Source organism: Morone saxatilis, unplaced genomic scaffold (genome assembly GCF_004916995.1).
Source record: "Morone saxatilis isolate NCDOM2014 unplaced genomic scaffold, NCSU_SB_2.0 Contig20, whole genome shotgun sequence".
NCBI lineage: Eukaryota > Metazoa > Chordata > Actinopteri > Moronidae > Morone > Morone saxatilis.
Genome location: NW_023339763.1, coordinates 14283425 through 14299898, shown reverse-complemented (window position 1 = coordinate 14299898; position 16474 = coordinate 14283425). Strand labels below are relative to the sequence as shown.

Here is a 16474-nt window from a genome sequence, read left to right as displayed (position 1 = left end):
ACACTAATAATGGAGTGAGGCGGTGCTGTGCTCATCCTTTTAAGTCATGTTTAGTGTACAGGAGGGCTGCACATTAAAAGCCTTTTCAAAATGTCATGAGTCACTGGTTTAGTAGTGAGCAAATATTTATGCCTGTTAGAGGCCCCCAGTGAGGTAAATAGAATCCTTGCTTACATTTGAGGTCCTTGGCAGAGGGGATCAAAAACCATGTGTAAAGTGGACTGGAGAAACCATGTATCTCAGCTTTTCAGGAAGAAAACAGGTTGACATTATCGCAGAAACAACCTTTTTCTTTCTTTGACATTTACACTTTAGTTTGTATTAGACTTGAGGTCAAGAAACATTATTTAGAACGATGTTCATGAGGAGAGATCCTTTCAAAGATACAATTTCGGTCTTATTTCTGGTTTTCCTTTGTTTCTGAGAACACTGGCACATTTAGTCGATTAGTCGAAAATGTTGATATTTGATAATCGATTAATCATTGAAGTCATTTTAAAGCAAAATGCAAAACATGTTTGCTTTTCGAAATTGCGATGGACATTTGTGGGCTAAAAGATACATCAGTTAATCAAAAAAATAACTGTCAGAGTAATCGATAATGAAAATAATTGTTAGTTGCAGCCCTCTTGCACCACTGTGAGAGGCTGTTACTGTAACTGCTGCAACCAGTAAAACCAACACAAAATATATACATTGTCTCTTGCCATGGTTGTCAGATATTATGTTGCATGTTCTGTTCGACCATATGTCATCCTAACATAAGTCCTTTGGATGGTTTGATATAGAGCTGAAACATTGGCGAGGCTCCTGTGCCCAGTTGGCCCAAGGAAGAATGCTCGACAAGCAATGAGGACATGGCTGCAACAGCCGTTCAATACGCTGTGTACAAATTGGAGGCAGCAATAACTCAATTGCTGCAGCTAATTCACTCACGGCTGGGGCATGGGTCCAGAAAAGTTGGATAATGCAGTGAAGGCCTGCAGGGATTTGTTGCCCCATAGCCATCTCATTCAATATAGGCCAGGCTTCAGTGGGTATTACTCACTGGCTAAACAAGTCCTGCAGACAGCTAGCCCTACTTTCATGCCCAGCTCCCTCACTTTGAGGTATAAACTTTGTTTTGGGGAGAGGTAAGGTTAATAAATGACCCAAAGTTACTCTTTTCTGCTGATTTCCTTCTCATAAATTAATTGTAAAGAAAAAAAGGTGTAGGCTCAATCATAAAAAAACATTCACATGACACTTAAAAATCTATTCTATACCTAACCTACATGGCTATGCATGTGTGAAAATAGTAAAGGATCATTAGTCATCATTCATTTCAATTAAGTTTTCAATAAATGTTTTTTCTCTGTCAATTAATGAATCTTTTAATTTATTCTTTGTCTGACCAGCACTCCATAATCCCAAGTTTCAATGATGGAAACAGGCAAAAATCAGCAAATCTCACATTGGAGAAGCTGAAATCAGAGAATTGTTGGGGATTGTAAAACTAGACGCAGATTAATTTTCTGTCAGACAACTGAGCAGTTGAGCAACTAACGGTTTAAGCTCTATAAAAAATATACATTGGCAGTCTTCAATGAATTATTCCTTCGGAAAAACATAACAAATACTGTTTTATGAACAATTTGCACTGGGAACTTTTACCAAATCATCTCTGTGGGACTGTGGGCTGTGTAAGTCTACTGTATATACATTATGTAGAATACAAATTGAATATAATTTTTTACCTCCTGAATGTTAGGAATTTTTGCTCAAATTATAATGAATGATGACATTGATGTATTTCCCCATTTCTTAACTAAAGCTAGAAGAGTGATAATAGAGTTTGCAGCTGCACCACAGTGGATAGTTGCACACTCATCTGATTTTTAAATTATGTAGTGACAGGTTATTTCTTTCATCTTTCAGCCAAGTTTCCTTGGTCTAGGTGGTGCTATCCCCCAGTTAAACACCATCACTCAGGATGAGTAATTTAATGCTGAATGTTATGGTGCTCCTGGGAGGTGTTGTGTGAAACCAGTAAATCACAAGCAATGACCTTTGTTGGATTGGTGGTCTAGTTGTGACTGTGAGTGGAATGTTGGTACCCCTAAAAGACCAACTGCTCATTCTAATGTGATTATAATGAGGAATTATGGTTTGGCCCAACACTGATGGTGATGATACAGTAGTCTGTCTTCACTTACAAAAATATAATAAGCTACATGTCAGAAAACGTTTTTTTGACTCTGACTTATGTTTCAGACCAGAAGTAAAGAGAGTTGTCTGTTCGTGCTTTTCCATTTCAAAATCTCCATATTCAAATCATTCTTTTAGAACTGGAAATACAAATTCAGGGTTTTATTTCCTCTTGATTTTACTAGTTTATGACTCACTGTCCAACGGTTATAAAACTGTCACATTTGAAGGTTATGAACACAGTTACCGCTCTCCCAACAGACACCAAAAGAAAAAAACGCTACCCCAATTTCAGCTTTGCTGCACAGGCTTCCTAGGATTGATTTATTGATCACCAAAAGAAGCAGTGCATGGTTTATCCCCAGATACATTCCACTTTCTTGTCCATGTAATCATGAATGTTGCTCTTCTCTTATCCACCAAAATACAGACTGGGCCTTTGCTGTTGGAGCCCCTGAAGCCTATAAATTACCTTTTATATTATTACTTTTTTTTTTTTACTTGGCTTTTAGCCTTTTTATTACATGTATTATATCTTTTTTATTATTATTATTTTTTGTAATATACTCTTGATCATTTTTAGTAGCAGTATTGTTTTCCTTTTCATTTTTCTGAATTTGTGGATGGTGGAATACTTTATTGGTTGTTAAGTGTCTTAACTTATTAAACAATAAATTAACAACAAAATTGTTATCTTGAGTAGTATTATTAACAATATTATAATAATGACTATTATACTATACTATATTATTATTACTATTAGTAGAAGTAGTTGTGATTAATTTTTTTATGCATTTTCCTTGGTGTCCAGAGTCATCACTACGTGTTAGTGTGGGTCATTTTGAAGTGACAAAGTTTACAAAGACTTTACTATGACCTTTAACAATATGTTGTTAAAGTTCAGAGTAATATTTTCAGTGCACCTCACTTCCTGTGTTTTCCTTTTCATAACACTTGTCTGCTCCTTCTCAGATGTCCGGATGGATACTTCGGCCCTCGATGCTTACAGACTGAGCCGCTGCGGTTGTACATGCCCAATCCTTTCAAAAGTATGTTCACTTGATATGAGCAGCTGAGAACAGAGACACAGTTGGCACTGGATTACCTCTGTGGACTCCTGCTGCCCCCCTCCCAGTTTTCTTCCTCTTTCTCCTCCTCTTTCTCCTTCTCAGGTCAACACGCAATGAGCTGTGCACTACACCATGTACACGGTGGTGTCATCCATGGGAACACTCTGCTTCTGCTGTCTGTAGTTGTGCTGTTGTTCTAATTCTGTGTCTCTCTGCCTCTCTCTCTCTCCCTCCCTCCCTCCCTCCCTCCCTCTCTCCCTCTTCACTTTTTCTTATGCATACTCTCCTTTTCACTCCACCCTTGCCCTCTCTCTTGTTCTGTTTTCCTTCTCTTTCTCACTCATCCACCACCCTTCTCCTCCCTCTCTTTCTGTGGCTTTGTTTCTTTCCATCAGGTGTCCAAATGACTTTACTGGTGATCGCTGTCAAACCTACGTTATGGCCAGTTTCTACCGTATGTCAATTTCCTCTTCTGTCACTCTGTCAGACTGTCTTCATGTCATGCGTGCATGCTGAGTGTAGAGAGATTGCATTAATTTCCTGTTATTACCTAATAGTTGTGTCTGTGCCTCTGATGATGACTCATTCACAAGCTGGCATAGTTTACTGGAGTCTGTTATTGTGTTTGGTCTGCATGTGATATTATGTGCCCTTTAACTCCCAGTATATTGCATGTGCACTCCCAGAGTACAAACTGATAGTAAGTTTGATAACAACAAGTAGGCGGCTGGATTTAGATGCTTTGTGGAAGTTGAATTGCACAAAGTCAGCTGCATGTAACAACACAGTCTAATGGCAAAACAATTACTAAAACCCCGTACCTGTAGCTTGCTTACTAATAATGTTGATGCAATCAGCTGCAAACACAAGCATGTATGATCCTATCTCAGCTGATGGATGGAAAGCCAGGCCTAGACAATTAGCATTAACTAATACTAGCATGACAAATGATTGAATGTGTTAGGTGGTGCACTGGCTTTACTCATAAAGAAATGTTTGTTGAGGACCATCACTTAAAGAGAAAGATGACGCTCAAAATGTAGTCTTATACGCCATTTATTATTCATTCCACACAAAACAGATGTAGGATTTCTTTGGAAGTAAATGCATTGTTTTATGCATCTATCCGTGAGCAGGTGATACATGAGCCAACATGACAGAATTAATTCTTGACTAAGCTAATTTGATTCCCCAAAGGTCCAGTCATTCAGGGAATATTTCAAGTTTTTGCACGGTGGATCACAGTTGCTTTAAGTAGAATATACATGCACATACAGGCTGACATAACATTCCTTCAAGATATGTCAAGCTGTTGACATGAGGCACTATTTCTTTCCACTTTCAGATGACCCGATTAAGACCTCTGTTACAGACACTCTCCAGTAACCACCTACCTAACATTATTTAGTCCAACATTCAGCAAAATTGCATTTGTTGCTAACACACATTGCTTTAGAAGTAGCAACGATATGATGGCTCACAGCAGATGTCCTCAGCATAAAGTTCATGCGCTGTACTAGAGTGCCGTGTCAAACTGCTTTGCTAGCCTGGGGTAAGAGAACCCTGCACCGCTCTACACAGCAATGTCAGCAAGCACATCCATCAACTGCAGAATTATACCAAGATTAGAGGAAGGTTTGTGGAGGACTATGGCTTGATACACCTTGCCCTTAAGGTTTTTCTACATGTTTTACACCTCAGTGTTACCTGTTGGTGGATTACAGTATCTCAAGTGATACTGAAAGGAGTGAGTGACCTGACATTAATGAAACATAAACTGAGATTTCATGTAGCTTGGATTTGGTTCTGTGAAGAAGACACACACAAGGGTAAAGATAGTGTATCGTAATTATATAAAATTTAACACAAACTCTATAATTCATGTCAAATAATAGCAAGGAATCTCTTGCTATCTTCCTGCATATTTGTCAGCGTCATGTCTTTACAAGCCCATGTGGTTGCAATTCAGTGTAACATTAAAGTTAGAAAATAACTAACTGCATCTGCTTTTGGAGTTGCCTGATGCTGCCTACAGTCTCATCCCTGTAGTCTGACTTGTAGAGCTTACACATACTGTTTGTTGTATGTTGGCTCGGAGTACAATGCAAAAACCCCCTTCTTAACTACAAGTAATTTCATCTCACATTAAGTCGTAATGCACTGTGCTGAAATTACTTGCTTTTTTGGCAGAGTAGACAGTGGTGTGTGGGAGCGCTTTTTCCTACTCTCACTCTCTTTTTCTGCATTCTGTTTAACTTCAGTGCAGCTGTGCGACTGCATCAAGGACAGCATTTATCCAGTTCTCATCCAGCCACATGAACACAGACCAGGCTTTGATTACTTGGTTTACATGCTTATACATTTAAATCAATGACTTGACTATTTGTAGGCTTAAAAGATAAGATATATAAAAAAACAGGGTGTAAACAGTAAGATTTAAAGGTCCAGTGTGTAACATTTAGGAGGATCTATTGGCAGAAATGGAATATAATGTTTATAGGTATGTTTGATATTAGTGTATAATCACCTAAATCTAGGATTGTTGTTGTGTTTTTGTGACCTTTGAATGAGCCGTTTTTATTTACAAATGTCGCGGGTCGCTTTCCATGCAGTCCGCCATGTTGAACAGCCACGTTTCTATAGTGTTCCAGAACAAAAAAGCCATGCAAATTTTTCACTAGTTTTCTAGTAGTCATCAAATACAGACGCGAGCGGTGTTCAGTTAGTTGCAATCTGCAACTTTACCGCAAGATGCCACTAAATCCTGCACACTGGTCATAATGAAACAACTGTTGAGACAAGATGCATTCATACCTGCTAACATGCATACCGCACAAAAATGAAGTGTTCTCTGTCCATGGTGGCATTATCATAGAAAGAACTTGAATGTAGTCCAAGTATATAATGTAATATGATTTTTCCATATATGGCTGTTCAAAAGTACAGATCCACAGTAGAAATCAGGTTCATGAAAGCCACATGCAGACATGACAGATGTAGTGGATGTAGTGAGCTATAATGGCCTCTCACATAGTTCACATTTTCTACTCTCAATTAAGAAAAATAATTCAGGTTTTCTCCCAAAGAGCATCCACATGTGCACACACACATCCATTCCATACTTAAAGACCCGCCTCCTGTAGGGGCGCCTCCCATCCCCAGGAGATAGCAAAGAGAAGGAGAATGGCTTCTGCTCCTCAGCCATAAGGGCTTGGCTTAACAAGAACATGTTGTCATAAGAACAGCTGGGGCTTGCTTCAACCCAAGTAAAGCAAGTGAGCTGCCAGAGATATGGACTCAGCTGGTTGGTGCAGACTCCCTATGGCCTCACTCTGCCATATCATATAAAGTCCAACTATAATTCTTCTTATTCAGCGTGATAACTCAGATACTGTACAGATACACTCCTTTTAACTTGCCTGTTCATGTGATGGGTGTGTTCAGAAAATGACAGCGTAGTGATTCTAAAAAAGCAGAAAACTGAAAGCCCAGGTAATCTCCGCAGATGACGCATGTTTTCCCCATGCAGCAATAATGAGAGGGGCTATGCGTCTAATATGTCCTATTCCCAGGAGATTTTTTTTGGTTATGTAATGAAATTGCTCTTTCTACAAACCCCAAATCTCTAAAATCACTACAAAGTAGAACTGAGGTGCCTCTTGTGAAAGCAACAATAATAATAGTAATTGGACTGTGTTGAGTCACACAGTAGAAATGTCTAATGTCCAGAACGTCCAAAACTCAACTCAAGAAATGTTGTTTGCTTAGAATATATTAGTTGTATATATAAAATTGTAGCTGTGTAGTCGAGTAGTTTTGTGTCGTGTGGTTTGAAGTGTGTTTTGCATGCTGTAAGTGTGTTCAGGTGTCTCGTCTTTGACGTTACTGACCATGTCATTCTGACAATTACTGACAAGTGTTTGTTGTCTCAGTTGCTGTAATGCCTATTTTTGTTTGCTCCACTATATATTAGAAGGTGCTACTCTCTTAATCTGGTCTTTTGTTTCTTTTTGTTTTCCTTCCAACTGTCCAACCCTCTGCAATGGCAGAGCATCTTGGGATTGAATTTATGGGTATGGAACAATCCATTTTGATTCTCAGTCCTAGCATAGCTACTAAATGGATGTCCTTCATTTTGACTTGCTCCCGTTCCGTCTGTGGTGTGAACTGTAAATCATATTGTCCCTCGATTAACCAATCAATCTCTCAATCAATCCTGCCATAACTCATTGTAATGACAAACTCTTAGTCAATGCAACTGATCCTCCATCAAACATCATTAACATGGATGTCATCACCTCTCATACATGTGCAAAGGAAAAGTAGAGCTATTAACTGAGTTTCCGTCTCACTCATGGTAGCATTTTTTCCTTTTTGGACTGATTTTTGGTTCCTCATTCCATCTGTAACAAGCATGATGTATCATGTTTGTAGTTATAGTATACCAGATGTCTTTTCTCAATCTTCCAACTATCCATCCTATCCAATCCTTTTAGTCCTTTGCCTTTAGTGTCTGTCTTTTCCTTTGATATGCCCTCTCTTTTCCTATTATTTATGTGTGATCTTGTCCATGTTTCTTGCATCACCCCGTCTATAGTATAGCTGAAATGTAACTTTGAAGTATGAAATATCTGTGTAACTGGTTTGAATTATCCTTAAAGCCGTAGATGCTGTGATGTGAGCATGCAATGCTATATTTAGGTCATGTTTTTCTGCTGCTGTTTCCATCCTCCTTCATTGTTAGCTCTTGTTTTCTGCTACCTTTTCCAGAAAAGTGCTTCAGTTGTTGAGAGTGAAGAATAAACGCTAGAGGCGTCTTTTCAGAGATCATGTAATTATACATTAAGTACATTTATTTAGTGGACCATGGGGACATTGGGTTAACACCCAATAACACCAATATTATTTACAAATATGATTTATTTCTGGCATCAGAAAGTTCATACAAATTGATGTGCCAGTGTAAAATGGCTGCTGGTGAATGAAAGGAGGAAACCTCAGATGGAAGGAGTTGTACAAATTCAACTCATTTTATTACATTATTTATCAGAGACCACACTGCCTCTTTGCTCCATCGTTTTCCCCGGAGACACAAAGAGTCTACTTGAGTCTCACACAAGCTCTTTTCTGGAAAAGCAAAAAGCATCATTCAAGACTCATATTTAATGATATTTCCTCTCAGAATTTACTTGTTTCATAAATTACTGTAAAATAAAGTCGAATTATTGTGCTTACTGAATGCCTGAGTAGATGAAGACTTCTATAAATAAACAAGATTGCTGATCATGCATGCATCATCAGAAACTGAGTAATGGAACTTTAGACAAAAATTGCACATTTGGTGCTATACTGCACATCAGGTTCAGTCATTAATTAAAGGCTTGAACTATTATCATATTATATATAATTTTAATTCACATCCATTTTTAGAGAATACAGTTGCTTAATAGATCAGTCTAACTATGTGTGAGCCCCTGCCCCCACCCACGCTGCCTTACTGCAGCACAGGCAGCAACAGCATCTGTTGTATTTGTGATTATGTGAGAAGAGAGGTTTGACTGTGAAGTGAGTTGTCAGGAAAGGGAAGATGAAGCTTCATACTGCTCAGGATTTAGTCAAAAAAAGAAAGAAATGTGAATCTACAGTGAAAAAGTGGGAACCTGCCCCTTCAAGACACTAATTTTTTTTATCCTTTTATTTCCCTCACTGTGTGCGTGTGGTGTGTGTGGGCGCATCTGTGTATTTGTGGGTGTGATGTTGACAGAGGCAGAGGAACTCTACCAGAAAAGAGTCCTGACAATCACGGGTATTTGTGTGGCTCTGTTGGTGGTGGGCATCGTGTGTGTGGTTGCCTACTGTAAAACCAAGTAAGTCCTGCTGATAAATGGGATCAGCTCATGATTTTTGAACTTGTAGCCTTTGAGATTTCTCTGACCACCTGCATTTTATTTTTAAAAAACAGTTTAATGTATACTCATGCTGCTGACGTACTGTTGGGAATGCATGTAATATGCAGCATATGTGGTAATGATAGATTACTGTACTTTCTGTCTCACAATTTAGTATTTTTATATTATGATACGTGTTTACAGGTGAAATAGTTAATCTAGTTACATCAAGTAAAAAAAAGCATAATGTTAAATCATTAAAGACATCTTAACAAAAAAAAGAGAGAGAGAATGACAAATATTTTCTCAACAGGAAACAAAGAAAGAAGATGCACAATCATCTGCGACAAAACATGTGTCCAGAACATCCCAATCGTAACCTAGCTAACGGACCCAATCACCCAGGACCAGGCCCAGAGGAAATCCCTATGGTAGATGTGAGTTTCTGAAAGGATTCCAACCGTTATTAAAGTATACGCATACAGCTGTACACCAAATGGTTTTATGCTCAGTTATATAATCAAAGCTTGTCTTTTTTCACATTTTCCCATCCGCCAAATCCATTTTTCCCCCGACACAGTACATATCAAAGAATGTCCCGGCAACTGAACGAGTCATACGGCCTGCAACAGAGGGATCGTTCCCTGCCAGCCATGCCTCTTCCAGATCTCACAACTCTTCCACACGAGCCCATTCATCAACTCACAGGTAAACGTGCCTCATACAGAATGTCTGTTAGCCCTTGTGTTTACCTTACATTCAGCACTCAAATACAGAATCTCAAGGAATAGGTGAATTTGGTTAATTGGTTAAATTCCCTGCTTCTAGAAAAAGATGCACCAATTGTCAAGCTTATTTTTTAAAATGTGTGATTCTTTTTAAAGAAAAAAAAGAATCACACTGGGACATGCTGGGGTGTGTCCGTGTTAACACCTTTTTTATTTGTCAGACATGAGGAACGGACATGGAGCCTGGAACATTCTGACAGCATCCTCTCTGACTCGCCGGGAATTATGTCATCATCCGTGGGGACCAGTAAATGCAGCAGTCCTGCGTGCATGGAGGCACGGGCCCGGCGCGCTGCACACTGTGGTTATTCTGACCCCCATCGGCCGGGCCTGCAGTACGGAGACTCCTTCGACTCTCTGGGAGACTCTCCGCACAGCGACAGGTAAGAAACAGGCCTGTGTGGCTGATATGGTACTGGGTTTGTCGTGAACATTTTGAGAAGTTTCCTCTCTCTCTGCTGGTTCTCTCTCAGCCTCGAGAGGCCAGTCAGGGCACTCTAAGAGACTCAGTGGAAACTGACACACAGCAGGCATGATGATGAAATACGCTAAGGTAGGCAAGAGTGAAAAACAGTGCTTATTTCAATGGGAACTCTGTGCATACAGCTACTGTAACATTATTCCCTGGCCAGTATGTAATTCTGATTGGCTAAAGTGTTCCCTTTAATTTTATTTAAGGAACAATGTGACATTTTGGCAAATACACGTGTTTGCCATCTTGCCCAGAGACACATAAGAAAATATCAATTTAGTCTTTGTGTCACAGAGATAGGTCCTGGATGTATTTAGCCTTGCCTAGCATAAAGAGTAGAACCAGACAGAAGCAGTTAGATCTGTCTGTCAGAAGCGAGGAAATGCCTTTCAACAACGCCAAAGATATATTTTAGTCTATATTTATCCTGCACCTATTTCTGTACTGAAGGGACATAGATCATGATAAAATTGATCATACATCAATTTCCTCATGTGACTCTGGGCAAGATAGTAAACATTTCCCATAATGTTGGACTTTTCCTTTAATATGAACTAGAACATGACAGCTCAATTTAATTTACTCAAAATAATGTGCTTTCAGGTCTCCCACATGCTCTTTTTTTCAGTAGTACTTGGTGTCACCTTTGGCCTGAATTTGAACTTGCTTTTTAAGTGCTTAAGATACACTCACTGATTTTATAGGGCCCAATATTAATCCCCCAAATCCCCAAATTCCGTCCCTGCTGTATGCTGATGTTTTGATTGTCCACGCTGCAGTGAACTAGGTTGACATTTGGAGATATGGGAGCACAATTGGGCCCTATACTAAAATTATAGGGCCCAACACCCACACAAATAGTTGGTTAGGTATTTTTGCTAGTAGTACATGTATTTCTTGAAGGAAGGGAATGATGACCCAGTTAGGTAAAGCAAGTCTGTCTTTGTTGACCATATAATTGAAGACTCTGTGTTTAAGGTTTGAACAAACGTGCAACACGTTGCTATACATGCGGATGCCCTGCCCTGCCCTTTCCTTTTGTATAGCTTAAACACATTCTCATTCATCTCTGTAAAGTCTTCGGAATTACTATTAGCCCCAATGTCCTACTTCGTGGTGCCTTCATTATGCACAGCATCAGCAAATCCATGCAGATGGATCACTGATAGTAAAGGTACTGTACAACTATAGCTCAATGCATGGTCACCAGTAGGTTTGAAGGAAAAGTGCCCAGTTAATCCACATAAGATCCAGTGCATAGAACAGTATGATATTCAGATTGTAAAATCTCACAAACTCGGAGAGGGAGATAAGTGGTCACATTCTCAGACGAGTGGGACGTTTTAAGTAATTAAACCCTTGCACAAGGTTGTCACAGCAAACAATAGATTGTGCAAGTGCAAAACCCAAGTAGTCTCTATTTACATGTGTAAAATGTGCACAGGTCACAGGTGTGAAACCTCCTTTCCTTTTCAAAAACAAAAAGGGGTTTAGAAGCATCCTGTGTGCTCGCACCTCAGCAGGCCTCCCTGCCTTTTGCCTGAACAAGGTTTCATTAACTATACAGTTTTTAAGTAAATTCCATTAGGCCGACCAAGGCAACCTTAGGACCAGATTTAAACCTTGTAACACATGAACTCATTTTAAAACTTAAGTGATGCTTGGTGGTACTTGGTCTGCTGTTCCTGCAAATGTCCTGATACGGTCATGCTTTAACAACTGAGCCAAATATTTAAGTAATGGAGCAAGGAGTTTCCTAAAATTGTTATAGCTGTTTTATGCATGCATAGGTGAAGTATTTAAACATTTTGGGAACTGACTACATGACTGACAGATTGAGTGTCTTACACCAGCTGCTGGCTGAAACTGAGATATGATATAAATCACAGGAACCTGAGAGAGAAATTGGACTATGCAGTCCTTGCAGTTGCTCTCTGAATAAACAGTATCAGAAGCAAATGACCAGTGTGTTAGAAACTCTCAAAAACTAACCAGACAAGATATGTCTTGCCTTGTATGTGGTTGAGCTCTAAGGTATCAACAATGCCAGCATAAAGCAAGCATGTGTGCACAAATAGGGACTTTGCCATTGAGTTGTTATGCAGAGCGAGATTGCACAACCAACATCCCCTCAGAGTCATTTCAGGTAACAAGCACCTCTTCCATCTTGGCGGCAGCTTCTGCATCAGCTGAATCAGCAGTGTTGTGGGAATACCTCAGGCTTGTGTCTCACACAGCCTTCCTCAAGGCAATAAAACGACAATCCAAACACTCTGATCCACAATGATTCACAATCAGTCATATGTAAATTCTAAGCTGCTTTTCAAATGTATTGAGATGAATGTTTAGTTGGTTTATGATGATGGTATTATGACTGTAGAACTGTATGGGAGATGAGTTATGTTTCTGATGTTTTGCCAATCCAAACAATTCAAATTTGGACAATTAGATTTTAAGTCTAGGTGGAGGAGGGTTGGAAAAGTGGCACCCATGACAACCAAACAAGTGTGAGGCTAAGATTCCTCTTTAAAGTTTAATATTGACGTAAGATTTTAGAGCTAGTGTCTATCAATCATTAGTGATTCTGTATCTTCAAGAAAATCCACATTGACTTCAGCAGGAAGCCATGATGCCCTCATGGCCATGGCACATTTGACCAAAGCTTCTTAAAATGACAACTGCAGTGAGTTGTGTATATAGTAGAGATGATGAGCTGGTTAAGGTATGGGAGAGGATTAGTAGTATTGTAGTAAGGTCTACATGTAAATCAGCCTGTACATTAACATGCTAAAAAGATGCAGTGGCTAATGTGCCACTTCAAAATATGGTTAGTGCAAATACAAGACCAGTAAAGTTAAGAGGAAATCTTAGTCAGATCTGAGTAAAATCCATACTTTGTTTTTAAAGGTGTAAGAATTTTAGTTTAAAGGACCAGTTTGTAGGATTGGAATATAGCAGTGAAGTTGCAGGCTGCAACCTCAGTCCAACAACATCGAGGTGGGTTCTTGCAGGGTTTATCTCCTGGCACCCTGGGACTGACCCCAACGTAACCCTCAATCAGACCTCCAGAGGTGGGCACTGAATGATGCCCAACCTCCCTCTCATTCCTTTCCCGCTTCACCCCTCTCCTGTCCCCACCTGAAGGAATAATGTCTTCGTTGTCCCCAGAGTCAGTGTCCTTGTCGGAGCCACTGTAAACCAATTACTGTATTCCCTGCTGTCAAACTGGACTGAAGCTATGTTTGGTCTTGATCTGACTGTGCCCGCTCCAGTTCTGGTGTTCATTCTGGCACAGCAACCCGCCAGCATTACTCACTGGTTCTCCAGGCCTGAATACCTCCTTCTCCAGGTGGTCCAAAGTTCTGGTGCTAGTGGTATAAATACCAACATTCTCCCAGTGCTCTGAGCTGCCATTCTGGAAAGAGTTATCAGCAGTTAGTGGTGATATGCTTACTAATTCTTACATAATACATCTTTAAAAGTGTTATAACCTAGTACACTGGGATGGCTGGGCGATCTTGTTGGGCAGGTTAGTCCAGAGCCTATGGGTGCAGAGAAAGACAATTTGTCAGTAAGTCAGTGTTTCCCATTAATTACCTACACTGTGGTGGCCCGCCATAGTTTCATAACGAACCTTAAATATTTTCATACTTTTCTCTAACATTGTGTTTTGCCATGAAAAGCCTCTCTCACTTACAGTACTAATCTCCCCTCACTCTGCCTACGCCTGTACAGTCCACTGACAGTCACACTGCAGAGAAACACAGAGACAGACGTTCTCTGGCTCAGATACAGTGTTTATTTTACCAGTGTGGACCAGGTAAAGCAAGAGTGAACAGTAGTGAACACATCAGCTGTTGCTGATGTCATTAGTTACCACGTGGTTTTTATTTTGATAGGCTCTGTCATTAACAATGAGTCTCCTTCACATGTGCTCACCTGCTGTTATTAAAACAGAATCACGGGTGAAAAAATCCTGAACGCGAGTTGTGTTTTTGTCAACAGTGACACATACAGAGAGAGAAAAAGAGGTGGAGCAAGCAGGTTTGTGTAAGAAAGACAGACTAGAGTATGTGTGTGTTAGTTTAAAGATCATTTTAATACAAGTGCCCAAACACTTACCAATATTAATGGGTCTAATAATAATAATTTCTCTTTTGCAAATCATCAGCATCAACCAATATTATGTTAGTATTTTATATGACCCAAGAATATTAACAAAAGAAGTAGATCCAGAATAGATCCCTGGGGGACGCCACAGGAAGCCAATGGTGGTTAAGTTCCCATTAGTTAGTTCTGCAAGAATAAGAATAAAACCAGTCATGAGCAATACCAGAGTACCATATAACACAAAATGACTGCAGTATATTAGATTCTGTACTGCAGAAGATTGGTGAAACTAAAACACACTTTTCCCAAGTAATTTCAACCTTGGGAAAACTGCCTCAATACTATGAAAGAACTTAAAATCAGATATAAGTTTTCAAATATATCATTATTGGGATTGAAAGTGTACAGTCACTATGCCTAGTGTGCAGTCTAACTTATAGCAGTTCAGCTCAAGTGAACATCTAAGCTAAATCTATGTATGGAATATTTAATATTTAAAATTTGAAGTTCCCATTTACAGTTTGCTAGTAAACGGCAACTTAAGGTGCAGTGTTCATTCAGTTAACAATATGTCTATGAAACATACAAACAGTTTTTGTATACTCCTCTTTCTAACATCTTTTGTTTGCTCTTCTCTACTTAACTGTTTACTCCCCTCTGTATTTACCACAGATATGTGTCAGCCCTGACAACACCAGCCCGCCTCTCGCCAGTGGATTTCCATTACTCATTGCCCTCGCAGGTGCCTACCTTCCAGATCACATCCCCCAATGCCAGCCATGCCATGTCTCTCCCTCCTGCTGTCCACAACCCCTACCCTCTGGAGGATGACCAGCCTCTGCTGCGCCGTTATCAGGTGCCCCTACACGATGCCCAATGCCAGGAGCCCTATCGGCAGCAGCGTCGTACCTATCTAAATGACAGCAGGGGCAGCCTGCCCTCCAGTCCCTACCGGCTGGCTGAGGAAGAAGACTATGAGACCACCCAGGAGTATCTCTCCTCTCGGGAGCAACCAAAGAGAAGTGGGTCCAGTGGAACTGGTAGCCGGCGCTGGCGGAGATCCAGACTGAATGGCCACGTGGCCCCGCGTGGATATGAAGCATCTCGGGACTATGGGTCTCGAAGCTGTCTAACAGATAGTGAGTCAGAGGAGGATGGTGAGAGCACACCCTTCCTCAGTATGCAGAACATGAATGCCGAGCCCTCCACCATCTACAGGCCGGTGGACAGTCGGACTTCTCACTCATCGGGGCGGCACAGTGGGCATGGGAACATGCATACAAGACTTACACACTCACGCTCCAAACCGGACAATACACCCCATTAAAGAGTGAAAATGAACCAACATAAATCAATATAGTATAGACCTGCATCTATAAGAAATATTTTTATTTTATATAACTGACAGATATTCTAAACAAATGAAATATTTATTTTCATTTTAGCAAAAGTTGTCTACTAGTTAACAGCAAAGACTTTTTTATAGGGAAAACTCTATTTATATGTACATTTTGATTTACAGCATAAAAAGATGTGCCAGTTTTTTCACAACGTAAAAAATAGAGTAATATTGTGGTGCCTTTTGCTGTATGCCGATGCCAGAGGGCCAGTGGAGGTTTTTGTAGCCTTTCTTATATGGACGCCTCATTTTTTATACACATTTATGTTCTTTTTCCTCTCTGGTTTCCTGTTTTACTTTCTTTTCAAGTTGCATTCTTTGAGGAGTCTAGCCCCACTGGAACATCATCCCTTCCATGTCACGCAATATAAACCACTTCAACATAAAGTGTATGTTTACATTAATATGATTCGCCTATAGGGTTTATGATTTGGGATCTAATAGAACGCCTGATAAATGCAGTGTAGATCCTATTTGCCCTGTGACTGATGTCTAACGAGAGGGAGAGAAAGTGAAAGATTGTGTGGTTGTGTGTGTAAATGCCTGTGTGTGTGTGTGTG

The 16474-nt window shown here is 40.0% G+C and overlaps 1 protein-coding gene across 4 annotated transcripts in view; it reads left to right on the top strand.

The window, feature by feature from the left end:
- The window catches only part of LOC118332123 (pro-neuregulin-2, membrane-bound isoform-like), a 70498-nt gene extending 54030 nt beyond the window's left edge, over positions 1-16468 (top strand). For 2 of the 4 annotated variants that reach the window (XM_035667278.1, XM_035667277.1), the window contains exons 5-11: positions 3653-3711; positions 7307-7330; positions 9022-9124; positions 9459-9582; positions 9726-9853; positions 10095-10316; positions 15188-16468. In XM_035667278.1, coding sequence (XP_035523171.1) covers positions 3653-3711; positions 7307-7330; positions 9022-9124; positions 9459-9582; positions 9726-9853; positions 10095-10316; positions 15188-15842 — 1315 coding nt within the window. In that variant the 3' untranslated portion in view covers positions 15843-16468. Of the gene's footprint in view, positions 1-3159; positions 3237-3652; positions 3712-7306; positions 7331-9021; positions 9125-9458; positions 9583-9725; positions 9854-10094; positions 10317-15187 lie in introns of all 4 variants that reach the window. The other 2 variants (XM_035667280.1, XM_035667281.1) reach the window with 2 other exon arrangements.
- Positions 16469-16474: the final 6 nt, after the last annotated feature.